Raw genomic sequence first — 27,766 nt, 5'->3', positions numbered from 1 at the left:
TTCTTAACCAATTCCCACTGCAGCCTAGCAGTGTTTAGGCATGTTAACAATGTTGTGAACCAATGAAATAAGCTATAATTTCTCCTGTGGTCCGCAGGCTTCACATTGCTGTCTGTGCTAGTGGGGATGAAAGCTTAATTAAAGATCTAATCTGAATTCTGGCAAACTAACTGCCTTTGGATTGGAACGATAGCAGATGTGCTCAAGACAAAGGTAGGAAAGGATAAACATCTTCAAGGGCCCCTTAAGCTGCACATTTTAGGAGCCATCAATGCTGCCTTCATTGAATACTGAAAAGTTTTTCATGAAAGTCTATGCAAAGTAACACCAAGGGCACTGTCATAAATATAAAGGGAAGGGTAAACCCCTTTGAAATCCCTCCTGGCCAGGGGAAAGCTCCTCTCACCTGTAAAGGGTTAAGAAGCTAAAGGTAACCTCGCTGGCACCTGACCAAAATGACCAATGAGGAGACAAGATACTTTCAAAAGCTGGGAGGAGGGAGAGTAACAAAGGGTTTGTGTGTCTGTCTGTAGTCGTCTTGGCCGGGGACAGAACAGGAATGGAGTCTTAGAACTTTTAGTAAGTAATCTAGCTAGGTATGTGTTAGATTATGATTTCTTTAAATGGCTGAGAAAAGAATTGTGCTGAATAGAATAACTATTTCTGTCTGTGTATCTTTTTTGTAACTTAAGGTTTTGCCTAGAGGGGTTCTCTATGTTTTTGAATCTAATTACCCTGTAAGATATATACCATCCTGATTTTACAGGGGGGATTTCTTTATTTCTATTTACTTCTATTTTTTATTAAAAGTCTTCTTGTAAAACACTGAATGCTTTTTCATTGTTCTCAGATCCAAGGGTTTGGGTTTGTGGTCACCTATGCAAATTGGTGAGGCTTTTTATCCAACATTTCCCAGGAAAGGGGGGGTGCAAGTGTTGGGAGGATTGTTCATTGTTCTTAAGATCCAAGGGTCTGGGTCTGTAGTCACCTAGACAAATTGGTGAGGCTTTTTACCAAACCTTGTCCAGGAAGTGGGGTGCAAGGTTTTGGGAAGTATTTTGGGGGGGAAGGACGCGTCCAAACAGCTCTTCCCCAGTAACCAGTATTAGTTTGGTGGTGGTAGCGGCCATTCCAAGGATAACGGGGGTAATATTTTGTACCTTGGGGAAGTTTTGACCTAAGCTGGTAAAGATAAGCTTAGGAGGTTTTTCATGCAGGTCCTCACATCTGTACCCTAGAGTTCAGAGTGGGGGAGGAACCTTGACAGGCACATTCTTGCCCACTGACATTACACTCATCGTCTTGTATCTTAGAAAAACAGTTACCGTGCTGGCACAATTATGCACAGTAGCCATTCCCCAGTGATCCATGGGAATGGAGCAGAGGGCTCCCAAGTGAATAATGACATACACAATTATATACAGGTTTAGATTGCCCAGGTTGGTACAGGGAGGTGCCAGGCGTACCTTCCTGAACAAACAAAGCCTGCTACTCTCCGCGGCACCAGTGACATCCTCACTGATAAGCAGATAATGTTTTCACTGGTACTTCATGGGACACAGCTTCAGTCTATAGGTGAGATTCCATAGTAGCCCTGCCAGCAGAGGTTGTGGGGGACATATCCTATCCTGAGCCAGCATTACTCACTGTTCAAGCTGTGCTGCTCCCCTCCTACAGCAGAAGGAATTTGGGGCCATATCGCACTTCTATAACTTCCTGCTGGCAGAATTATTGCAACCAGAGGTACCCTACCACCTGCTAAATGCTGAGAGGAGCTGGCATAAATCAGGAGTTAATCTACCCTGCTGAACTGAAGGAATATGGAGAACTACCAGCGAGATCCTCCCCACTCCAGCCCTTTTATACTGTTTAAAAGGGTCAGGGTAGTGTCAAGGAGCCCTAACATCCTCATATCTAACCAGGGGAGGATCCCCCGTGCAAGCATGGTGACAGACAGCCAAAAGGAGTGTCGGGGTGGGGCTGAGGTTAGAAGGGATCTGTTGAGGTGGGGCCACAGCATGGCAGGAATTATGGGCAGCTCTGCAACTCATAGGGTAGCCTAAGGAGGCTGCTCTAACTTAATCAGGCTCCCAAGACTGACCAGGTTATGCCTGGGACTTCTCCTGCCCCCCAGGATTAGGAGTGCACAAAAGTGGCTTCAAAACTCCTTAGCATCCTTTTCTTGGGCTGCAAGTTCTACGTTGTGCCTCTTAATTCTGCAGGGTTTGAATGGAGTGCAGGAAATAATGTGTGGGGCCACGTACTGAATGTTCAGAATAAAAATGAAATATTGAAGAGCTGCTCATTAAGTAGTGGGAAAGCTTTATCCAAAATTGGCCTTGGAGAATGACCTAAAGGCAGTCAGGTTTTGGATTAGTCTATTCTCCTCTGGACAGTGCATAATATATCCTATATTTTGATAATGCTACAATCATAGAACGCTTGACGCTGTAGGTTATCATGTAAGACATTTTGAGTATTGCACAGCGCTTTGTAAAAGCATTTGACTTTTGCAAAAGAATGCAAATGAGCCCTCTTTATTTAAATTCCTTTCCCTCTGCTGAACACACTGCACAACAACGAGATAGCTACTGACTGAGGTAGAGCAACAATGCAAAGGATACTGTACATTCTCCGCCTGTCCCAAGCAAAAGTGATCAGGATGTCTGTACTGCAGAAAAAGAAAACTGTTTAAATTATTTACTGTGGATTCAGTCCTGGCTTTAGTGGAAAATTTGCCTGAGAAATAACTAAAAGAGTAGGCTCTGTCTAAATACTGGATATAATGGTGGTTCACTGTATACATGAAAGAAGTTGGCTGCCTCCATCCAGTGAGCAAGAGCTGAAGAAATCAAAACCAACATTACAACCAGCATTAATTAGCACCTCACTAGCTGTCTCGAAATTAATCATGGTATAGGCATAGAAACTTAAACTCCAATGACTTCTCTGGGGACTTCTCAGGAAGAGCACAACTGAGGAACATTAAGGGGCCAGAGGGAATAAGCTTATACGGATGCTATCCATGTTACATATATTATGTCGTTTTTAGTCTCCAGTCAGTCAGGCATGCTTCATGGACATTAAAATTCACTTTTAGAAGGGAAACTATGCAAGAGAGACTCACCGAGTTCACTGTTGGTTGTATGATCTCTGTTAGGAAGTTTTGTGTCATTGGATGTCTCTCCTTCTATTATATTCCATTTAGCATCTTCTGGGTTTAATGGCTTCCATCCACAAAAACCAGACTCAAAGTTACATGTAGTATAATTTGCTATTGTAAGCAGAAGAATAAGGAAAGTCATATATCACAGTTTTATGCTGGAATTGTCACCCTTATTCTCCTCAAGTGTAAACTGGTCTGCCCTATTTTAAAAAAAAAGAACTAATGGTATGTTTATTGCAATCTGAATCACTTTTCTGGGGAGAACGGGGGGGAATAACCAATGTTCTAAAAGTGTATGTAACATACGAAACAGGTTTGTCCATCCTCAGCTGTGATACACGTAATTCTAAGAAAAGCAGCCTGTATTAATTAAGAAGTTCTTGATTTTAATGGTGAAATCTTAATGAAGTTCTGTCAACAAGTGATTCATTTGCAAGTAGTTACAAATACTTCCTGAAATCACTAAAAAGGAAAACTTTTTACAGGAGAAAGCTCATTAAGAATATATGGTAAAAATTTCATGGGCCTAAATAATTTAGATTCATTGAAAGTCCACGGAATTTAAGGCCTAAATGCTTAAGTCACTTTTGAAAATGGGATTTAGGCTCCTTAATCACTTAGACACTTCAGAAAATTTTACCCAAAACATACAAGGCAATTAAACTGCAGTCAAGTTGTCTGAATGGCTTCAGATTAGACCATTACACGCTCTCAATTTTCTACTTAACTCAAAGAAGGCATTATCTCCAGAATTATAGCCAAATTAAATAATTTATTAGTATAATACATTATCAAAGTTTTCTTCTCAAGCACAGAACAACCTGGAAATGTATTATATAAAATCCTTTAGGGCATTTATCACAGTTGTGGAAAGTACTGTAGGGATTGTACACAGTTGTGACAAAGATCCAAAAGCATTTATTACATCATGCAACTATCATCCCAGATTCCATTTTTCAAATTGTGAGAAGCAGAGCACTAACATAAAATAGAATACAGCTCTGCTCGCATGACTCGGCACTAAGATTCCTCACGCTATTCAGACAAAGGCTCTCCCAACTACTAATATGTCCTATGCCAAGAAACAAAACACTTAAATCAGCACCACTGAATTAGATGTACAATGCACATTTAATTTTAACCTAATACACTGGTCCCCATTTGCTGTCACATATTAGTTAAAGATGGTATTTATATTATTAAATTTATCTAATTAAGAAATGCTTAGGCTTTTGACAAGGTATCTTGTTAATTAGACTTCAATTGCTAATACACCAAAGTAGAGTATGCAAATTTCTATCCAGTTTAAACTATCTTGCTGTGTACTAATTAAATACCTAGATCCCCAGGCATTATGCTTACTTAGGCAGTCATTTGATGTAGGGAGTATGAAAAAAATGTAGAATGCATTTAGATTTGCTTTACTTAAATGAACATCTATTTCCTCTGCTTCCCCCGTCCCTCCTCCTCCAAATCGTGGCAAAGATCTTCTGCATGAGAAACTGAGGACTTGTCTACACGGTCAGCTAGTGCGCAGCAAGTCAGGGTTTAAATCTATACCGCACTAGTTTGCCACACAATAATTGGCCATGTGGATCCTGCTACAACACACTGAGTTCCATAGTGCACTTGGACCAACTGCTAGCAGCAGCAGCTCAAAGCACACTACAGAAGTTGAGTGTGGTAACAGGGTCCGCATGATAACTTAGCAAACAGCAGGCTAGTGCACTGTACATTCACACCATGGCTTGCCATGCACTAGGGGCAGGTCTACACAACAGTGGGGATTGACGCTCTGAGATCGATCCACTGGCGATCGATTTAGGGGGTCTAGTAAAGACCTGCCAAATCGACTGCAGATCACTCTCCATTTGGCCCCTATACTCTACCCCCGACAAGAAGAGTAAGGTAAGTCAACAGGATATTTTCTCCCGCCAACCCCCCACGGCGTAAACCCCACAGTAACTCGATCTAAGGTACATGGACTCCAGCTGCATTATTCATGTAGCTGGAGTTGCATAGTGTAGGTCGACTTACCGCGGTAGTGTAGATGTAGTCTATGTCTCGTGTGGACAAGCTCACACAGTACTCATCAAAAAGACCTTCCATAGTAAGCGATATTATTATTTGTATGGCACTATCCAAGTGCTAGAAACTTTATATGTTAGCCAGAAGTCTCTTCTCATAAGGGACAGACCTGTCCAAACCTAAAATCCCTGTTTAAGTACACAGGTGTTGTTAGATGTTTGGCTGTGTGTGTTTTTTGTGTGCTGCCCCAGCTCTGCGCAGACCTCAATTGAACTGCCCAATGACCACAAGACTTTAGTAGCAAAGGCGCCTGGCCAGGTTTATTGTCAACCAAGCATGGTAATAGCACCTGGCAGACTCTACAAGGATACGACGACATATATGCCTATGACAATAGACGCAGCTCAGTCAGTGGCGAGACTTTCCACTGCCTCCTAGGCTGGAAGAAGGGTTAAGGCGAGGTATTCCAACATTTATAGACTGAGACAAACAATGTAGGATCAACAGCTTACGCATTACCTTACGCGTTTTATGACATGATTGTGACCTCCCATTGTACTTTCCTTCTGATGTTAAAGACAAACATTCCTATTCACCACCTGTCTTCGTACTTTTACTCCTGAGGTATTAGACAAAATATCACTATTCATCACTTTTGTCAAATCATTTTATTGCTAGGCTGAGGTGTTCTTGTACTGGCCTGGTGGAATGTGTTTACATATTCAGTGTGCTTTAGCAATGATAGCAATACTTGTGCTGAGTTAATGTACCAGACACTGCCTTGCAGGCAAGCATCTGCTTTTGACATGGCCTGACTGTTGCTTATAGCATAACTTTTGCTGACATTCGTTCAGGCCCCAGGCACCAGGCTCATGTTTCAGGCTCTTTCTTTCTACTACAATAGGCTGTCTTCACTGCTTGGATTTTAAATCTGGATATAGATTTCCCTTTTTTTAAGAGTCTGTAAGGAATAAAGATAGTACTAATGCTGACTAAATACTTTACTGAATGACAGAAGAACCACCTCAGGTAGAATTCCAGAAGGTTCTATCTTGACTCCCTTTTTATTTAATGTGTGCTTATGTCAAGAGCTGAAAGTAAGCTGGTACGGCGTTCCAGTAAGAAAGTGGCTGCCAGTATGAGCCAGTACAAAGCCGACATTAAAGTGCTGCCAAGGCAGCGCTTTAAGCACTGTACCAGCAGAGCCACTGACAGCAGGGGCAAAAGGGGCAGCTGCCCCAGGGCCCGGTGATTTAAAAGGGCCCAGGGCTCCTGGCAGCGGCTGGAGCCCTGGGCCCTTTAAATTGCCACTGGAGCCCTGGGCGGCACGGGCTGAGCAGCACCGAAGGGCTGGCTGGGGGAGTCTGGCCCCAGCCCCGCCCTTCCACCTGAGGACCCGCCCCTTCTGCAGACCCAGAGCTGCCTCCCCTCCCCCACCTTGCCCAATCCTTTAAGTTACTTTCACCCCTGCTTAGGTCCATTTCAAGTTTAATGCAGAGATATGGGTCACAGTGTCTCTCTGTTGCTCAAAAGCTTGTCTCACTCACCAACAGAAGTTGGTCTAATAAAAAAAATATATTACCTCACCCACTTGTGTGTCTAATATCCTGGGATTCACAAGGCTACAGCTATACTACACATACATTTAATCAAACATTCTGAGTTTCACAAAACAAGTTAATGCTCTGTGAACCGTTTTTTCTCCATAAATGAAATCCATGTTCAACTATGCATTCAAAAAGTCATTCTATAAAACAGTTGAAACACAAAGCTTGTGTTACACTATATATATATAATGAAGAAATCCATGAAAAAAGATCTTGTATGCTGCTCAATCTATAATTCACAAACATTACACAGATCAAGACCTGATGACAGATGTTAGCATGCCCTGCAAATTAATGTGTCTCATGTAGAAGGTATAAACATTTACTAAAATAAATATTCAGAATCAAGAAAACCATCCACCCACTTTAAACTCCCCAGCAAAATAAATATGTATATACTTTCATCTTTTAAAAGTTCATCTTTAAAATTTCAACTTTTTAAGTTTTCAAGTATTTGCAAGTACAAATTGGTATCCTGCAGCAAAATGTGCATATTTCCAAAATTATCCAAATAATTGTCTGACTTTAGAGTATTTGCTACTCAATGATTTACATCTTCACTGAGCCTCATAAAATCTAATTTCTAGAGATGGAGCAGGTGAATTCAGAAGAGTTAAACTTCTTCTCAATATGAGTGGTCTTAAGGGGCTTCTCACCAGACTTTCCAAACAGCAATAGGTGCTGTTTATTTTTTGGAAACAGTTACAGAAAGTCACTCCTCATAATGATGTTGTAGCTCTATGAATGTTGATCGGTCTAAGTTGTTGGTAATGTTTATACTATCTAACACTATAGTCTAACCCAGTGGTTCCCAAACTTGTTCCGCCGCTTGTGCAGGGAAAGCCCCTGGAGGGCCGGGCTGGTTTGTTTACCTGTCGCATCCACAGGTTCAGCAGATAGCGGCTCCTAGTGGCCGCGGTTCGCTGCTCCAGGCCAATGGGAGCTGCTGGAAGCAGCGGCCAGTACGTCCCTCAGCCCGCACCACTTCCAGCAGCTCTCATTGGCCTGGAGCAGCGAACCGCGGTCACTGGGAGCCACGATCGGCCAGACCTGTGGATGCGGCAGGTAAACAAACGGGCCTGGCCCACCAGGGACTTTCCCTGAACAAGCGGCGGAACGAGTTTGGGAACCACTGGTCTAACCAAATATGGTATCTGAATTCCATACAAAAAAGTTTGCTTCATTAGCTATTATGGCATTTGCAGAAGATCTTTCATATTAGGTGGACAAAAATTTAAAAATATCACTATACTGTTACCCATCCTTCAAGTTAGTTTTCTAAATGCATGTTTTTTTATTTATCAATGAATGAGTTGTGATCCATTCATTTATTGGCACCCATCGTGAAATGGGAAATTTAGCAATAGTTTTGAAAAGGACCTATGCAAAGAGGAAATTTTTAAAATGTAGAACCTGAAACTGCAAACATGTGCCTTAGTAATTTACTCACATGAGTAGGTTGATTTCAATGGGACTACTCACATGAGTAACTTTATTCACATGCACAAGTGTTTGCAGGATCAGGCCCTTATTTTTCAGACGTTTAGAAGAAGAAATGCATTTTAGGTATATGAAGAACTGTATTGCACCTCTGAACTAATAGTTATATAGAAGTACAATAAAAAATTACCTATTTCATATGGTAATAATTTATATTTTTATATCATCATTTGTGTCAAGTTAGCATCAATGAAGGAAAACATTATGTCCTCCCTCTTACTGTAAAGAAGCAGTTGCATTAAAAGAAATCTTGAAAGAACAGGAAATATCCTGTAAATCACTAGGCAACAGCTGGCTGCCTCTGTATTAATTCAGAATGGAAAACTGCCAGCACAGTACCATGAGAGTCCTTCATCAGAAGGAAAATACTGAGAATAAATGTGTCCAAGAATAGATCCTAAAAAATGTACCAATGTGCTGAGCAGGAATTTTGTTTCAAAATTCATGTAAAAAATTTAATGCACTCAAAATATTGATGAGGTCATTTTTATGACTACATTGAAAATGAAAGACAAGGTGGGAGAGGTAACAATTTTTTCTGGACCAATCTCTGTTGGTGAAAAAGGCCAGGTTTACCTTACAAACTTACATTGGTATAACTGCATCGCTCCGGGGGGGGAATTCACACTCCTGAGTGATGTAGTTATACCAACCTAACCCCCAGACTAGACAGCGCTATATAGATAGGAGAGCTCCTGTATAATTGGCTACCGCCTCCCATGGAGATGGATTAACCACACCAAAGGGAGAAGCTCTCCCATCGGCGTGGTAGTATTTTCACTAAAGCTGCAGAGCTGAAAGTGTAGACAAGCTCACAGATGAGCTTTTTAGCTTACGCAGAGCTTTTCTTCAGGTCTGAGAAAGGTAATCAGAGCCTCACAGATAAATACAAGGTGAAACAGAATGTTTAGCATAAGTAGTTAAATATTTCAAGGGACCATTGAAGGCAAAGTAGCAAATTAACACCTCCCCAGTCACAGGACAGAAGGAGAATAAAAAGCTGGGGGGAGAAGGGGGTTAGTTTACATTGAAAATGTGCATATTTGGGGTTGGGGGAAAGACACTTTGTGCATTAGATTTTTTGCGTTAAATAGCATGGAAACTGTAAGAAGGATGGATTTCCTAAGTGGGGGAAGACCAATCAATGGAATGATCCTAACAGTGGAATTCTTATGTTCACTGAAGTTCGATCCGTGCGGTATCCAAGACCATAAAGATACCTCACATGATCTAATCTTAAAAAAATATTATTTGTAAAGATTTGTTCCCTTTCCCCTTCCCTCCCACAGAGCACTGTCTCACTAAGGTGCAGCATATACCTGCTATATGAGTCACTGTTACTCACTCAAATGTCAGAAAAGCAGCCTCTCAACAAGATACATTTTTTAACTTGATGTAACCCAGCTCAATAGGAAGCACATAATTCCTGTATCTCAAATTAAAATCAGTGTGTTAGTTTTCCCCTCCTAAAATATAACTAGAACCCTGTCAGTATGCAACACTTATGCCATGTGGTGAAATCACTGTCACCCACTTACACAATGCCTAAATGGTGCTGCCTGAGGCTTTTTGTGCGCAATCTACATGGGCAAAGAGGAGGAATGGACTCCTGTCATAAATATAAAGGGAAGAGTAACCACCTTTCTGCATACAGTGCTATAAAATCCCTCCTGGCCAGAGGCAAAGTCCTTTTACCTGTAAAGAATTAAGAAGCTAAGATAACCTCGCTGGCACCTGACCAAAATGACCAATGAGGAGACAAGATACTTGTGTTAGAATGTTATCCTTCTATACCACAGTGCTTTTTGGCATCCTCTCTTTATAAAACAACTTAATTCACTTACAACAAGTTGTTGGATTTTCATCACTTTCATCAGAACTGTCCAGCTGGTAATCACAGGCTGATCCACTGGCAACACACTGGCCATTGGCACAGGTGAACTCCTCTGGGGAGCAGAGCTCTGGTGATTCTGTTGCCCAGTCTGAGAACTGGAGGTTATCCAGACAGATAAGACCGGTCCTGCTCTGAATAGTTCCTTCAAACACAAGCTGTGAGAATTGTTATTGGTTAAAATATTTGCATAAATATATGAACTGACAGAAAAAAAACAGGGATTTTTCTTTCACAAAATGTGAAAAGATTTATTATAGATGGTGCAGGTAGCTGCCCTTATAAGACTCTTATAGCTACTGATATCTTTGCCAAACAAACTGTTTAGGCTGTGTGACAAAGTTCCTGCTCTATCTTGGTGGGTCTTGCACTTATTGGCGGATTTGCTCGCCTTGGAGCATCATGGCAGCCCTCAGCTTGGCCGTTTTTCTGAACCCACAGTCCAGGTCGACTCCTCCTGTGTCTGACCAGGAGTTGGGAGGATTTGGGGAGAACCCGGGCCCGCCCTCTAATCCGGGTTCCAGCCCAGGACCCTGTGGAATGCAGCTGTCTAGAGTGCCTCCTGGAACAGCTGTGTGACAGCTACAACTCCCTGAGCTACTTCCCCATGGCCTCCTCCCAACACCTTCTTTATCCTCACCATAGCACCTTCCTCCCAGTGTCTGATAATGCTTGTACACCTCAGTCCTCCAACAGTCCGCGTTCTCACTCTCAGCTCCCAGCTCCTCACACGCACACCACAAACTGAAGTGAGCTCCTTTTTAAAACCCAGGTGCCCTGATTAGCCTGCCTTAATTGATTCTAGCAGCTTCTTGATTGGCTACAGGTGTTCTAATCAGCCTATCTTAATTGTCTCCAGAAGGTTCCTGATTGTTCTGGAACCTTCCCTGTTACATTACCCAAGGAAAAGGGACCTACTTAGCCTGGGGCTAATATATCTGCCTTCTATTACTCTCCTATAGACATCTGGCTTGACCCTGTCACAGCTGAAATTTCCCATGCTGGGTGTCTGCTTCAAAATGAATTATTTTTTAAAGGTTCATCTGCTTCCAGGAGTGTGGCTAGAGAAAAATATATTGCCCATATTAATTTTTTTTTACAACTGTTTCACTGATAAGATGCAGCTCCTCCATGCCTCAGAGCTACCACTTACTCCACAGGTAGAGGACTATGCTGAAAAAATTGTATGTCATCATGAAATTAAAGATTATTATAATGCACATAGGCGCTGACTTCCTCTCTAGTGGGGGGTGCTCAAACACCGCTCTGTTAGGATATAGATATTCAGGCCTGTCTGCAAAGGCCTGTACTCTAAGAATTTAGATGTATTCTTATCACTTGGCTAGTGATAGAGGTATAAAAGAAAGAATCAAGATCACTGTCTGCTGGTGTAAGGGCCTTCTCTTACTGTGACAGTCTGAGGCCCTGTTCTTAGGCTAGGGCCTTTGGCTAAGCAGCAGAAGCAGCCATAAGCTGGGAAGCAAACGGTCACATCCTCACATTCCAAACTAGTCACATTGAAATAAGGTGCTATTGGGCTGTTAGGCACTATCAGGACAGGATTGTATTCCTATCACCTCCAGAGAAAGGGAAGTGCCTAGAAAATGTAAAAGGAAACTTAGTTTGATAACATCCTGTCTGGCAAGAACTCACTTATCAATAGCTGAGATGTGAAATCCTCACTTCTGTGTTGTTTTGTCATTATAGTTCCCACTTTGCTGTTGTTTGTCTGTATAATCTCTGTCTGGTTCTGTGATTGTTCCTGTCTGCTGTATAATTAATTTTGCTGGGTGTAAACTAATTGAGGTGGTGGGATATAATTGGTTACATAATCATGTTACAATATGTTAGGATTGGTTAGTTAAATTTCAGGAAAATGATAGGTTAAGGTATAGCTAAGCAGAACTCAAGTTTTACTATATAATCTGTAGTCAATGAGGAAGTGACGGGGTGTGGGTGGGGGTGGGCATGTGGGTGTGTGAGATGGGAACAGGGAATGGGGGTAAGAAAATTAGAATCATGTTTTGCTAAAGGGGGAGATGGGAACAGGGAATGGGGGTAAGAAAATTGGAATCATGTTTTGCTAAAGGGGGAAATGGGAACAGGGAATGGGAGTAAGGAAGTTGGAATCATGTTTGGCTAAGGGCAGGAATGGGAACAGGGACACAGGTGTAAGGCTTTGTGGTGTCAGAGCTGGGAAGGAGGATACTAAGGAAGGAAACTGGAATCATGCTTGCTGGAAGTTCACCCCAATAAACATCGAATTGTTTGCACCTTTGGACTTCGGGTATTGTTGCTCTCTGTTCATGCGAGAAGGACCAGGGAAGTAAGTGGGTGAAGGAATAAGCCCCCTAACACGCTCCACCCAGGCCCTGCCCCCACTCAACCCCTCCTCCTAACCCCCACCCCACCCCATCTCTTCCTGACCCCGCCCCACCTCTTCCCACCCTCTCCCCCGAGCGCACCCCATCCCCGCTCCTGCCCCTCCCTCCCAGCGCCTCCTGCATGCCACAGAACAGCTCAGTGGGGCTGCCGGTGGGTGGGAGGCACTGGTTGGAGCTTGGCTGCCAGGGGATGCTAAGCACCCCTTAATTTTGTTCCATGGTGCTCCAGGGCTGGAGCACCCATAGAATCGGCACAAGAGAAGCAAAATAAGGTTCTTTTGGGCCAAAAGAAATCTGATGAGGTTCAATAAGGATAAGTGCAGGGTCCTGCACTTAGGACGGAAGAACCCAATGCACAGCTACAGACTAGGGACAGAATGGCTAGGCAGCAGTTCTGCGGAAAAGGACCTAGAGGTGACAGTGGACGAGAAGCTGGATATGAGTCAGCAGTGTGCCCTTGTTGCCAAGAAGGCCAATGGCATTTTGGGATGTATAAGTAGGGGCATAGCGAGCAGATCGAGGGACGTGATTGTCCCCTTCTATTTGACATTGGTGAGGCCTCATCTGGAGTACTGTGTCCAGTTTTGGGCCCCGCACTACAAGAAGGATGTGGATAAATTGGAAAGAGTCCAGCGAAGGGCAACAAAAATGATTAGGGGTCTGGAACACAGGACTTATGAGGAGAGGCTGAGGGAACTGGGATTGTTTAGTCTGCAGAAGAGAAGAATGAGGGGGGATTTTATAGCTGCTTTCAACTACCTGAGAGGTGGTTCCAGAGAGGATGGTTCTAGACTATTCTCAGTGGTGGAAGAGGACAGGACAAGGAGTAATGGTGTCAAGTTGCAGTGGGGGAGGTTTAGGTTGGATATTAGGAAAAACTTTTTCACTAGGAGGGTGGTGAAACACTGGAATGCGTTGCCTAGGGAGGTGGTGGAATCTTCTTCCTTAGAAGTTTTTAAGGTCAGGCTTGACAAAGCCCTGGCTGGGATGATTTAATTGGGGATTGGTCCTGCTTTTGAGCAGGGGGTTGGACTAGATGACCTCCTGAGGTCCCTTCCAACCCTGATATTCTATGATTCTATGATTCTACAGGTAACCTTAATTCTGGCATTTCCTAACTTTTGAGTACAAATTCAATGGGGGGGGGGTTGTTTGTTTGTTTTTTTTATGTAATAACTCATAGGACGTAAGCCCTGTTCTTTATTCAGCTTAATTCAGCTTTCTTACTTTACAGTTTCCTTGGCACATAATCTATGCAATGTAAAGGGCTTATTGTGGTTTGCTCATTCACTGAAATTAATTGATTCTAGTACACCTAAAGACTAGGGAAACTGATTGTTTAGATATCTTTCAGTAACTGTAATGAGCCAAATATTCTCTTTCCCCACAAGTTTTTTTTTTAATTGATGGAGTTTGCATATACCTTACGTATAAAATACCAGAACAAATACATTACTAAAACAAGATTAGAAGAGAGACCTAATAATTCACTGAAGATTTTAAGAACTAAATTCTGGAAAAATTTGCATTCTTCTTTGAACCAAAATAATCAAAGGGGCTATCTCCTCTCACTGACACTGGTGTTCATCAGGAATAACTCCACAGAAATTACTGGTGTTAAACGGTGTAAGAAGTGAGAGAAGAATCAGGGCCAAGCTGACTACTGTATGGGGATACATCTTTTACACATTTGTAATTAAAGCTACTGGCTGCAGGATGCTTTGTTAGTTTGTTTTCTGTTGAACTATAACCAGAGCCTAAGTTGCACCCAGTCAATTAAAATCAGAGAGCCATTGAGAATAAACATGATTTTAGTAAGTTATCTTAGTTTCCCAGAAACTTGAAAAACAATAACAAAATTATGCATTTACAGAAGACAAGTGCTTGCCTTTTTCACTCATACCTTTAATTTTTTCATACTTGTTGGTACCTGCACATCTGCTCTGACCCACTCATTGTTAGTTGATGTGTTGGTTTCCCACAGCACTTGTTCCTCCTGTCAGATGTAGAATAAGAAGTTACAATGAAAAAGTTTATCTCCCTATGAGTTATCTGAACTTTTTTCCCCCTTGATCTTTTCATACCACAACCAGAACTTCCCATCTGCCCTGTCCGTGAGGAAACATGACTGCGTGTTTTTATTTGTAATCTTTACATTATTCTTCCAGCCTGGACTCCAAGGGAGAGATGGGAGAAAGAGACACATTTTCAGGGATTAAACAAGTTAATTGCTTAATTAATCAGGAGATAACTTGGTAGCAGTATAATTAATTGCTATGCAAATTGCCGCCATTTTTGCTGAACTTAGCTTGGATTTAGTGAGATGTTTCCACTAAATATTGTGGGCTCTCATTGAAATCAAAGGTATGATGGGGCAAATCTCCCACAGATATTAATGAGAGGAGGATGGGGTCCTTATGTGTTTGAGGCTGTTGGTTTATTAACTATTTATTTATTATTAATTATTATAATTTTAACTAAGCATAGTAACATGTTACCATTACATTTAGTCTGTTTACTTGTAACTGAATCTAGGGCTTGTCAAAATTGCCAGATCAACTGTACTGAAAACTGAGGTTATTTTCTATTCACAGAACAAGTGAAGTATGGACAGTGGCACTGAGAACTTCCCCACCAAGCAACAGCAATGTGCTTGAGCCCTGGTCTCCATTCCCACTCTGTCTTTGAACTGTGTGCTACAAATGACAACAAGAGGACCAGTTATGCTTTTGCTCACCTTATGCAAACTATCTAAACCCCTTTGATTTGATAATTTTATGAAAACTCTCATGATTATTCTGCTTCTGGTCACAACCACAACTAGACAGTTCAGAGGCCAGTTTAAATAAACAAACTGAACTTTTACACATTTCATAAGAAGGTTCAAGGAATGAGCAGAAGAAACAGGACAGAGAACATTAAAGAAAATATTATAATTCCATTATATAAATCAATGGTGCAGCTTCTATCTGGAATATGGTGTGCAGAACTGGCCACCCCATCTCAAAAAGGATATTGCAGAGGGGGCCTTAGAATGTTCTCTGTACAGTCTGTTTGTCTGAAACTTGTATTGCTTTTGCATGGATTAATCCTCCTCCTCCCTCTCTAGCACATTCCTTTTCTTTTGCTCATTTCCCCAATCTCCCCTTTAGAACATTCTACACATTCTTCCAGCATCTGCCCACCTGGAGATCTTTGGGATATATTTTAGTGATTAGGACTGGATGGAGAGCAAAACTACTGTTGCTTAAAGCACATATTGTTGAAGCATATAAATATGAAATAGATAGGGATATTGGGACCTGGCTGTGAGTGTCCAGCTTCCTTTGTTCCATTAGTATCTTTTTGAGATGGACATGGGCAAGAGTTGTGGGATGTCTTCCTTTTTCTTACAGTGCATTTCAGCTGCTATCCTTACAGTTGGCAGAAATAACTATATCTTTTCCCTTAACTATTTCCTTCTGAGCTCCAGTTATAAAAATAAAATATTCATTATTTTGACATATCTCTACAAGTGCATTCACACACACGGCTGTGGTGACTGCACTGAATTCCTCCTGCTACTTTCATTTTCGTGAGTAATATGGAACAAATACTTGTTTCCCCCCATGATGACTAAGGGACCACTTTTCACTATGCCTGCAGGAGAGTTTTTTGTAAATGTTATTGAACATTTGAAGATACTTCAGTGCATGTGGGTGAGGACAGGCCTTCACATATAAACCTAGTGGAAGGTTAAGAATTAAGTTATCTTTTACTGCCTTCTTTCCACCTGCTTTGTAGACCATATAATAAAGTAAAATCACTCCAAAAATAAAATGTTCTTTTAGCCTGTTATTGTTCTTTCCTCACCAGGGCTCTTCTCTGGGGTAGGTATAAGCTATGAATCATTTCAAATATTTATGAAAAACCTTTTTAAAAGTATTGCCTTTGATGAGCTGGTGGCTCAGTCTCTCAGACTGATATCAGGGAAAACAAAATTAACCTGCAAGAAAAAGCACTCTTTTGGGGTTCAGCCTATCACATCTGCACACAACATAATCAGTTACTGCTCAGTTCTTTTAATTTTCAGGAGGGAAAAGGCTTCAACCCCTTTGTCCCAGTTTTACTTCTAGAGGATACAAGTTCTGCAGTTTTCAGAGTAGCAGCCATGTTAGTCTGTATCGGCAAAAAGAACGGGAGTACTTGTGGCACCTTAGAGACTAACAAATTTATTAAAGTATAAGCTTTTGTGGGCTACAGCCCACTTCATTGGATGCATAGAATGGAACATATAGTAAGAAGATTATATACATATATACACATACATACAGAGAAGGTGGAAGTTGCCATACAAACTGTAAGAGGCTAATTAAGATGAGCTATTATCAGCAGGAGAAAAAAACGTTTGTAGTGATAATCAAGACGGCCCATTTAGACAGTTGACAAGAAGGTGTGACGATACTTAACATGGGAAAATAGATTCAATATGTGTAATGACCCAGCCACTCCCAGTCTCTATTAAAACCCAAGTTAATGGTATCTAGTTTGCATATTAATTCAAGCTCAGCAGTTTCTCATTGGACTCTGTTTTTGAAGCTTTTCTGTTGCAAAATTGCCACCCTTAAGTCTTTTACTGAGTGGCCAGAGAGGTTGAAGTGTTCTCCTACCGGTTTTTGAATGTTATGATTCCTGATGTCAGATTTGTGTCCATTTATTCTTTTGCATTGAAAGCACATGTTTTGGAGGCAGGACTTCCTGACTCTGCCACAAACTTCCTGTATGAGCTTAAGTCAGTCAGTTAGTCTCCAATTCCGCAAAGACTTAGGCACTTAAGTTTATGCACAGTGAGTAGTCCATCTGAAGGCAATGGGACACAATGCCTAAAGTTACTCATATTTGTAAATCTTTACGCATATTTCCAATCAAACTGGACATGGTTACATGCTATTATTTTTTATGTTTAATATAAATAAAAAAGTAGGTGTAGTGGGTAGCGGTGGCCACTCCAGCTACACAGAGGGTGCTCTCAAAAAAAGACTGTTTATGTGCACGGTGATGTCTTGGGAATCCTCCATGGAGATTTCTAGGAAGCTTTCATGGAGGTACTCTGCAATCCTTTGCAGAAAGGTTCTGGGAAGGGCTGCCTTACTTTGTCCATGCCGGTAGGACATTTTCCTGCGCCACTCCAGTATTAATTCTGCTGGGATCATTGCAGCACACAGCACTGCATCATAAGGACCAGATCTGTACCCAGACACTTGCAGCATCTGCCCCCTTGCCGCCTCTGTTACCCATAGGAGAGTGATATCGCATAGGATCACCTAGGGGAAACGGGGAAGTTTTCAATGCTAGCCATTAAACTGCAAATAATTCAACAAGTAATCCGCCCTCTGTTTGGTGAAATTGGGGTCACACAACTGTGCTTTCCCAAACATGCATGGTTGTGGTTGGAAGGGATCACCGTGTATTGCAAGCAACATTGAAAAAAAAAGGGGGGGGGGCTTTCAGTTTGTCTTTTTCCCCAACCCAGTGCTGCTTTTGTAAAAAACAAACTATTTGGAAGGCTTTACACTGATGCCTGTCCTCAAGCACCATCCAGGTTGCTAGGGGAAAGGGGACTTTTCTCAAGTTCCAACCTGTGATCCCAAGGATGTCTTCACAAAAGTGGCAGCACAAGACCTCTCGACCATGTCTGGAGCAGCAAACCAACTCTTGTAGTAGCCAGCAGCTATGATTACATTGTGGCTTGCAGTGAAGCACATTGAGGGGTGTGTTTTTTTTATAAAAGAAGAATTAACCTTGCACCAGAAACAATGTATGAACTATCAGTGCTGCCCCTGTGCTTTGCATTCCTTGCTGCTGAAACCTTGTCCATCAGCGCATCCTCCACACTGGGACAGAGACTTTCCCAGATTAGAAGACAGAAAAATAAGCCTCAGGAGGACATGTTCAGTGAGTTAATGTGCGCCTCCGAGACTGACAAGATGGAGCTCTGCGTATGGAGGATTACACTATCTGAGAACCTGGAGATGGACAGGGAGGTCAGGAGAGCATGCAGGGAACAGAATAACAGCCGTGTCAGTCTGTATTCGCAAAAAGAAAACCTGGATTTGTGCTGGAAATGGCCCAACTTGATTATCATATACATTATAAGGAGAGTGATCACTTTAGATAAGCTATTACCAGCAGGAGAGTGGGGTGGGGGGAGGTATTTTTTCATGCTTTGTGTGTATAAAAAGATCTTCTCCATTTTCCACAGTATGCATCCGATGAAGTGAGCTGTAGCTCACGAAAGCTTATGCTCAAATAAATTGGTTAGTCTCTAAGGTGTCACAAGTACTCCTTTTCTTCATGCAGGGAACAAGAGCGAGCCACGCAGGAAGAGATGCTGCAGATTATGAAGGAGCAATCTGACATGTTGAGGCATCTAGTTAAGGTTCAAGAAAGGCAGCTTGATGCTAGAGTTCCTTTGCAGCCTATGCTGAACCTGCTGCCCTCATCGCCCAGTTCTGCATCTCCTCCCCCAAATGTCCTATGAGGTGGCAGTGCCTAAGGGGGAGTTCAGTATCCCTAGCACTCAACATTAGGGGAGGGTGCAAGGACCAGAAGGCACCCCTTCCCACACCTTTGATTGTTATTGCCGTGCATCTGTAAGCAAGCTTTCCTTATTCCCTCGCCTCCCCCCACAGCATTATCAGCCCTTTTGCCCCAGGTTATCTTACTTTTCTTTGCTCTGTCTTGTGTTTGTGAGCAAAATAAAATGTAACGGATTGAGGAGAAAAGGCTCTTTATTCATTCAACACATGATGCTTGGTGAGGGTGGAGATTACAGGGGAGAAAATACAATGCGGGGGGACAGTTTGGTAAGGAACAACACAGATAAGTGTCACATTGCTCTGGCTCATTGCTGAAACTGGTATTCAAAGCCTCACGGAGATGCAGAGCTCCTCGATCTTATTGCCCTGGTGTCCGGCTGCTCAAAATTGGCTGCCAGGCGATCAGCCTCAACCCCCCCACCCCCACCCCGGTGGAAACTTGTCTCCCTTTGTTTCACAGATATGATGGAGAGCCCAGCAGGCAGCAATAGCAATGGGGATATTGCTTTCACTGAGGTCTAACCTAGTAAGCAGACTGTGCCCACAACCTTTTAAATGTCCAAAGGCACATTCCATGCACCTTTCCCGACCATCCCACACTGATGTCAGTAAAATGGCCCCTGTGATCCACCAGCACTTGCAACAACATTGAGAAATACTCCTTTCAGTTTATGAAGTCTTTGGCAAGGTGGTCTGGTGCCATGATAAGGATATGCATTCCATCTAGCTCCCGACCCCAGGTAGGGAACCCCATCATGGAAAAACCATCCACTATGTTGCCCAGAGTCACTGCCCTTCCTAGCAGAAGTCTGTTGATGGCCCTGCAAATTTGTAACACAACAGATACCACAGTAGATTTATCCACTCTGAATTGATTCCCCACTGACTGCTAGCATTGCAAGCTTTCACAGAACTATCTCCACTCACTGCTCCACTGTCAGAGCACCTCTCATTTCAGTATTGCTGTGCTTCAGGGCTGGGGAAAGCTCCTCACACCTTGAAGTTCCTGGAAAGTGGCCGTATGCATTCGAAAGTTCTGCAGCCACTGCTCGTCATCCCATAGCTGCATAATGATGCAGTGCCACCAGTCAGTGCTTGTTTCCTGGACCCAGAAATGGCACTCAACCGTGTCAAGATGATGTAAAAAGAAAAGGAGTACTTGTGGCACCTTAGAGACTAACCAATTTATTTGAGCATAAGCTTTCGTGAGCTACAGCTCACTTCATCGGATGCATACTGTGGAAAGTGTAGAAGATCTTTTTCTACACACAAAGCATGAAAAAATGGGTGTTTACCACTACAAAAGGTTTTCTCTCCCCCCACCCCACTCTCCTGCTGGTAATAGCTTCTCTAAAGTGATCACTCTCCTTACAATGTGTATGATAATCAAGGTGGGCCATTTCCAGCACAAATCCAGGGTTTAACAAGAAAGTCTGGGGGGGGGGGGTAGGAAAAAACAAGGGGAAATAGGTTACCTTGCATAATGACTTAGCCACTCCCAGTCTCTATTCAAGCTTAAGTTCATTGGATCCAATTTGCAAATGAATTCCAATTCAACAGTCTCTCACTGGAGTCTGGTTTTGAAGTTTTTTTGTTGTAATATCGCAACTTTCCTGTCTGTAATCGCGTGACCAGAGAGATTGAAGTGTTCTCCGTCTGGTTTATGAATGTTATAATTCTTCACATCTAATTGGACACAAATCAGATGTCAAGAATTATAACATTCATAAACCAGACGGAGAACACTTCAATCTCTCTGGTCACGCGATTACAGACAGGAAAGTTGCGATATTACAGCAAAAAAACTTCAAAACCAGACTCCAGTGAGAGACTGTTGAATTGGAATTCATTTGCAAATTGGATCCAATGAACTTAGGCTTGAATAGAGATTGGGAGTGGCTAAGTCATTATGCAAGGTAACCTATTTCCCCTTGTTTTTTCCTACCCCCCCCCCAGACTTTCTTGTTAAACCCTGGATTTGTGCTGGAAATGGCCCACCTTGATTATCATACATATTGTAAGGAGAGTGATCACTTTAGAGAAGCTATTACCAGCAGGAGAGTGGGGTGGGGGGAGAGAAAACCTTTTGTAGTGGTAAACACCCATTTTTTCATGCTTTGTGTGTAGAAAAAGATCTTCTACACTTTCCTCAGGATGCATCCAATGAAGTGAGCTGTAGCTCACGAAAGCTTATGCTCAAATAAATTGCTTAGTCTCAGGTGCCACAAGCACTCCTTTTCTTTTTGTGAATACAGGCTAACATGGCTGTTACTCTGAAATCTGTCAAGATGATGTGTGACTGTCGCCAGCAACTGCGAATTGCTCCACTCTGTCTTTCAGCAGGGCTGCTTGCATGGCATCACATTGTTCCGTGAGGCGGCTCCTGTAAATACTGCAGTGTACAGCTAATGTACAGGGTCCAGCGTCCAGGGTCCATGCTTATCATGCTATGGCATCCATGCGGGTAACCCAGGCTTACCAAAAAAAGGCGTGAAAAAGGCTTGATTTGTTTGCTGTTGATTTTAGGGAGGGAGGGAGATAAGTGCAAAGATTTACGAATATGGATTAAATACACTGATGGGAGACATTCTCCCATTGGCATCGGAGCATCATCACTGAGGTGTTACCACGGCGCAGCTGCACCAGTGTTGCTGCAGCGCTGGACGTGAAGACAGCCCCACAGACCACGAGACAATGCCACGGGGCAATGCTATTTCAGATGTAAGCCTTGTGAGTGCGGCGTGGCAAAGCTCTCCCCCTTCCTGATACTTGCTGGGTGGGGCGACAATTCAACTTCTTCAGTCCCGTCATTAAAATATGGAGAGCCACTAGCCAAGGAGACCAGCTGCAGTGCTCATGCCTTGAGTGAGTAATTGTACAGTAGCATCAATACTAAGTTCTGTGACAGGACTTTTACAAGGGAGAGATTTACTAGGGATTCTCAGTGGCATCCCAACAGCAGAATGTGTCCTCGTTACAGATGCAGTGGCGTCAAGTAGAATAGTACAGGAGCCTGAGTCAGGATTTATAATTGAGTTTGACATTACAGTCAGCACCCAGCACTATTTGTTGCGATTGCTGATCACAAGAAAAAGGTGACTGTGTTATAGAATAAAGTAGAACATGTGACCAGTTGGTGCAGGAGTTGCTCCCAACTTTGTGCGGACGTATGATGCCAGAATCTCTGCTTTCTACTGCCTCTGCACAGGGAACAGGCGCAGTCTGAGCCTCCAGTTACCAATGCAAGTGGTATTACTTTCCCCAAAGGGACCTAGCCCAGCACGGAGGGAAGCACACATTGCATCATTTTAAAGGGCACCAGAGGTGCTGCTGTTGTCTGCTCCCTGGAAATCCCCAAAAGCCTTAACTCTGGCTGAGACAACCAAAGTACATCGTAGGATTTAAAAGTCATGTGGCCAGGTCCTCCCCGGGTTTAAATCAGTGCAGGTCCATGAAGTTCAATGGAGCCATGGTGATTTACACCATCTGAGGATCTGGCCCCCAGTCTGTCCCTAAATGTGAGGTATGCACACGTACTACTAGACAAGTTTTTTGACTGACAAGAGCAGGACTTTGTTTACTGTCTGAAAATGAATGAAAGTTTCTCCTTACCTTATTAGTATATAGTACCACTTTGAGAATACTGCTATCTGCCATGGAGTAATAAAATTGAAAATGGCAATTCTTGCCAAAGCAGTGATACATGGAGCTGTTAAGATAAGCACTTTTGTATAATGTGTTGTCATTAGCTCCCATACACACATAATGGCCTGGAAAAAAAAGAAAAGAAAAAAATTGTATACCATTTCACAAGACACCTCTTTCCCTCAGTCCTTAAAAATAAGGACTAGTGGATTCCTGTCATCAAAAAGACAACTAATGGTTTCAACACCAGGATCTGGTTGTCTTGTTCTAAAATTATGAAATGATGTGACTTGAATTGACGGGAATTTCTTATGAAAAAAACCTATAACGATTTTGTTTATACTATGACCCCATGCACCCAAATACTGGTATCAGCTGATGCTATCCTAAAGCTGTTACTTCAGACAGTAATAGTCTCAGGCCACAACCTGTCCCACATTCTGTTTAGCTGCTTCACATTTTCAGTCATTCCATATCTAATCATTGTTGGATTTTATCTGAAGTTGGCCTTTCTTCCTTCCCAGTGTGTTTCTAGTAAATATATTTCACAGTAAAACTGCTGTAGTCTCTAAAGAATGAAATAAAGGGGGGGGGTGGAATTCTGCCCTCCTGCAGAAAACACCATGAGGTGTAAGATCTCTACAGAGCTTATGTGTACACCAAAGTGTCGGCAGCACAGTGTCTTTCCATCTGAAGCAGGAAACCAATTTGGGCTTTTCTTGACCTGCTGCCCCTCATAAAAGTGTTTCTGCAGAGACCTAAAAGAATATCTTATGTCCTCAACAGTCTCTTTTTATCTATCAGAAATAAAAAGACAAGACACCTGTTTTAGCTAGAGCATAGCTTTTTTCCCTCCTGAGTCATAGGATACTTTGCTATTTTCTGCAGCTCCCAGTTAAGATATTTCATGACATACTTGTTTGTCATTAAATCACTTTCACCTTCTGTAAATATAATTTTGATCTCAAATTTAGACCATACTCCTGGAATGCTTGAAACATAAAACGGGGAAATGGCATTTTATAAAAAAAGGTTTACAGTTGACTTTGTAAAAAGGCCACATATTCCCCCTTATTGCTGCTCTTTTGCACTTGTTATTTAGGATTCCATATTGCAAAACAGCGCCTGCTATCCCTCTTCATCACTGAACCTAACCTTCATAGAGATAGCAATATTACAAAAAATACAGTGTGCTAGTCTATACAGATTCAGAAAGCATCTATATTTTTATGACTATTGCACAATGAGATCAGCCCATAAATTAGCGGTAGAATTTCTTGTGCCCATTCTTCAACTGAACTCAGAATCCTACAGCTGGTAACATTACATCTGGAGCTGGGCAAATAACTGATTTTTCCATTTACTGGCCCTTTCAAACAATTCGTTCAACAATCTCAACTGGGAAATGGCGAAAACTGTTTTGTAAATCGAAAAAGTCAATAAAGGTTTCATTTCAGGTTCAACAAGATATCTTGTTGAACCTGAAATGAACTAATTTGTTTTGTTGTCAGGAACTTTTTTAACATAAAAGCAAAGCAAATGAAAGGCTAGATTAAAAAACAAACAAACAGGGTTTGGCGGGTGCCTCCCTTATAACTGTTAGACCTGTGGTTAGAGCATTCACGTGGGATGTGGAGACTCAGGTTCAGTCCCCGCCTCTGCCTGATGTGGAGCAGGGATTTGAACTCAGGTCTGCCACACTAAGCAGCTAAGGGGAATGCATTCCCAGTCACATTTTACTGATCATTTCAGCAGAGGTGAGAGGGAAGGGTATGATACACATTTCAGCCCACCCTCTAGGGTCTGAGCATGGTTAGCGCCAAGAGATCATGTCACCTAGGACTGTGGTATGACAACAAGGACAAAAATCTGGATCCTACTCTAAGTGGTCACTTGAGAACTCCAGTCATACTACTAGACAGTGCACTGGAGGAAAACATCTGCCCTCTTCTCCCTACTTATCAGTACAACACAGGAAAGGGATTGGTTCTTAATTTAGAGTTTTGATTTGGTTGCATGGGTACAGGACAAACAAGTACCGATGGAAACACTATCTGGATAGGACTAGACAGATTTGAGTATTCCTACCACTCGACTAACAAAGCTTTGTAAGGAAATTGGAGAAAAGTGTGTTAAAACACATTTTAAACTTTACTGGAAGAGGACAGATGTACAGTATAAGGCCACTACATTCATAGCAAAAAGGAGATAATAGACACTGAAAGGAGTTCAAATAAATGCCCTTCTCAACTAAATTTAAAGAGTCCTTGACCTACAAGATTATGAGGAAGTAGCAAGAAGCAGCTTTGGAAATTCTGTCTGCTGAAAACTCTCCTCCCACTGCTGAAATAATTTAAGAAAAAAGCTGAATAAAACAGCATACATTTTAATGATTTTGGCCATTTTCACAACATACACCTGATTGGATTTGCATCAGTAGTTACTCTTGAGGTTTTTTATTTGTTTATGTTAAACCAAGGTGTAGAATCTGTTTCGATTTTTTTTTTAGGAAGAAAGAACTGTGGGAGCCACATGTAGCATGGTGTAGGCTTAGAGACTGAAAAAAGAAAAATATCTGGTAATGAATAAAAATACAGTAAGGATAGAAACTATAAGGTTAAAGGAGGGGGGAAAACTCAAAGAACTTCTAACTTTAGAAAAACTAGAAGAAATAAAGTAACATAACAAGTGGGGGAATGAAGCAACACAGACAAAAAAAAATAAAAAGTAGCCAAGGTCCTAAAATATTTTATTAAATTTAAGAATACCAGGAAAGGAGGATTACTCAAATCCTATAGTCAATTCTTTCTTTATAAATATAATTGTCTAGACCTGCACTCCGTAATTTAGTTTCTGACCCCTTCCTATTTATGGTAGTGGAAGCTTTGATCAAAATCACAAGCTAAAGCTTAGTCAAGCTCAGTTTGCAAGTTTGAACCTTTCTACAATACATTTTTGAGGTTTCATTACACCGTAGCTCTGTTTTTTAGCGTTTTAGTCATTAGGATGACCTCTGCTCTCTCTTTATAACTTGAATAATTAGCAAGAAAAGAAATGCTGAAAAATTGTGCATCAAGCAGCGAGGAGCTGAACTAGTTCAGTATTGTTGGATGCCTTCCAACATTTATGAAGAATTCATTTCTGTGTATTGCTGTGCCTTTTCTCTCATGTGTTTATGTGTTGTTTCTCCTTTACAATATAAAGTGCTTAGAGCAGCCCCAACCCACTGTTTATGAAGAATATATTCAGCCTACTCAATTACTTGTGTCTATTTACCCAATTAATGATACCCACGTACCTGAATGACAGGCATTTAAAAACATGTTCATTTCCAATACAGATTAAATGAAGGAATTAAATTTGACCCAGTCACGTACCCAATAGCCATTCCAGCAGATAAAAAGGGCAGTTAGGGTGTTCAGCACCTAGAGAAAAATGATTGCCTGTACTGGCACACATGAAGGCTCAGCCATTACTGACATAATACTCCACTAATAAGTTAGTGTGTGTCACCAACTGAGGCAATGCCCTTCATGGGAGGTGTTGAATTGAAGTCCCTTCTTTGCTAACTGTCCAGGCGGAAATTAAAGGTCCCAGAATAATTCAAAAGAATGGAGGAATCTCCTTGGTTTCCTAGGCAGCATTCCCTCTGCCCTATAACATATTTTAATGTCCAGAAATATGGACTATTAATAAGTGCATATAGCAACCACGTTTGCCTACAAGGAAAATACTTACTATCGACATCTTATTCATTGTTATAAAGTACTTTCGGATACAGAGTTGAAAATAATAAAAAGGCAGCCAAGGTCCGAAAAGGTTTTATTAAATTTAAGAATACCAGGAAACGAGGATGCTTCAAATCCTATAGGCAATTCTTTCTTTATAAATATAATTGTCTATAACCCAGATGTTATTTTTTTAAAGCATCTATGTCAACTACTATGACATTTTGCAAGAAGTACTTTGCATCTCTGGACTCAGCAAAGTTCAAACAGCAATCAATAGACTATAGACTTAAAAAGTTACCATTGCAACTAGTGCTACATAGAAACATTGGCGATAGACCTAACAGAAAAGACAAGAACAAAATGAGCCTGGAAGTCCATTCCATGGCATTTTTGATGTTTTCTTATGCTTTCAAAAGTCTTTGTCAAAATATTGTATTAACAAGTGTAGCAGTTTTGAATGCCAGGACTATAATAACTAAAGCTGCATTTTTATTAAGAACATAAGAATAGCCATACTGGGTCAGACCAAAGGTCCATTTCGCCCAGTATCCTGTCTTCCAACAGTGGCCAATGCCAGGTGCCCCAGAGGAAATGAACAGGTAATCATCAAGTGATCCATTCCCTGTTGCTCATTCCCAGCTTCTGACAATTGTGGAAATTGTGACAGATAGGGCAATTTCCTGCAATATCCAGGATTCACTTTATTAAATTAAGTTTATGTATCATTGTGGGCCATGGATTTCATGTAAGTCCGTGCAGAAGGGGGTCCATAGCCCTCCAAGTACTAAGAACAGTTGTGGAGGGGAGGGTGATTAGGCAAATTTACTCAGGTTGTAACACCTTGTGATGGGGTATACAAGCCCCACACTGGAGAAAAAGAGGATAAGGAGTTGCTCTGGGCCCAGGCAGCCTCGTCCCACTGCACCAGGAAAGCTTTCACAAGCTGGAGTTTAAAAATGGGAAACAGAATAGCTCAGTGGCAGGGAGGCAGGGGAAGTAGCTGACTGATACTCTGAGTTCTTGGGAGCTGGGAACACCACAGGAGCTCTTGCTGCCTCAGGCTTGGTGATGCTGACCTGAACAAGCCTGCAAAGGAGGGTGACTTTTGAAGGTCAGAAATGTATTTTTGTGTTCAGTTCTTTACTCTATCCTGTGGGAACAGGGAGGGGGTGATCCAGAGAGGCAGCTGCATAGCACCCCAAGATGCAGGGCTTAGCTGTCTACCATTGGGCCCTG

At 41.9% G+C, this 27,766-nt stretch overlaps 1 protein-coding gene across 1 annotated transcript in view; it reads right to left on the bottom strand.

Moving 5' to 3' along the window:
* Nucleotides 1-27,766, bottom strand: part of MALRD1 (MAM and LDL receptor class A domain containing 1) — a gene marked incomplete at both ends in the record, with an annotated part of 444,317 nt that overhangs the window by 392,268 nt on the left and 24,283 nt on the right. The window contains 4 exons of the mRNA XM_084621129.1: nt 3,128-3,274; nt 10,146-10,350; nt 14,480-14,572; nt 22,767-22,924. Coding sequence (XP_084477255.1) covers nt 3,128-3,274; nt 10,146-10,350; nt 14,480-14,572; nt 22,767-22,924 — 603 coding nt within the window. The remainder of the gene's footprint in view (nt 1-3,127; nt 3,275-10,145; nt 10,351-14,479; nt 14,573-22,766; nt 22,925-27,766) is intronic.

The sequence above is a fragment of the Lepidochelys olivacea genome (assembly GCF_965140295.1).
Source record: "Lepidochelys olivacea isolate rLepOli2 genome assembly, chromosome: 2".
Taxonomy (NCBI): domain Eukaryota; kingdom Metazoa; phylum Chordata; order Testudines; family Cheloniidae; genus Lepidochelys; species Lepidochelys olivacea.
Note: the sequence above shows the minus strand (reverse complement) of the source record. Positions and strands in the feature narration are given on the sequence as shown.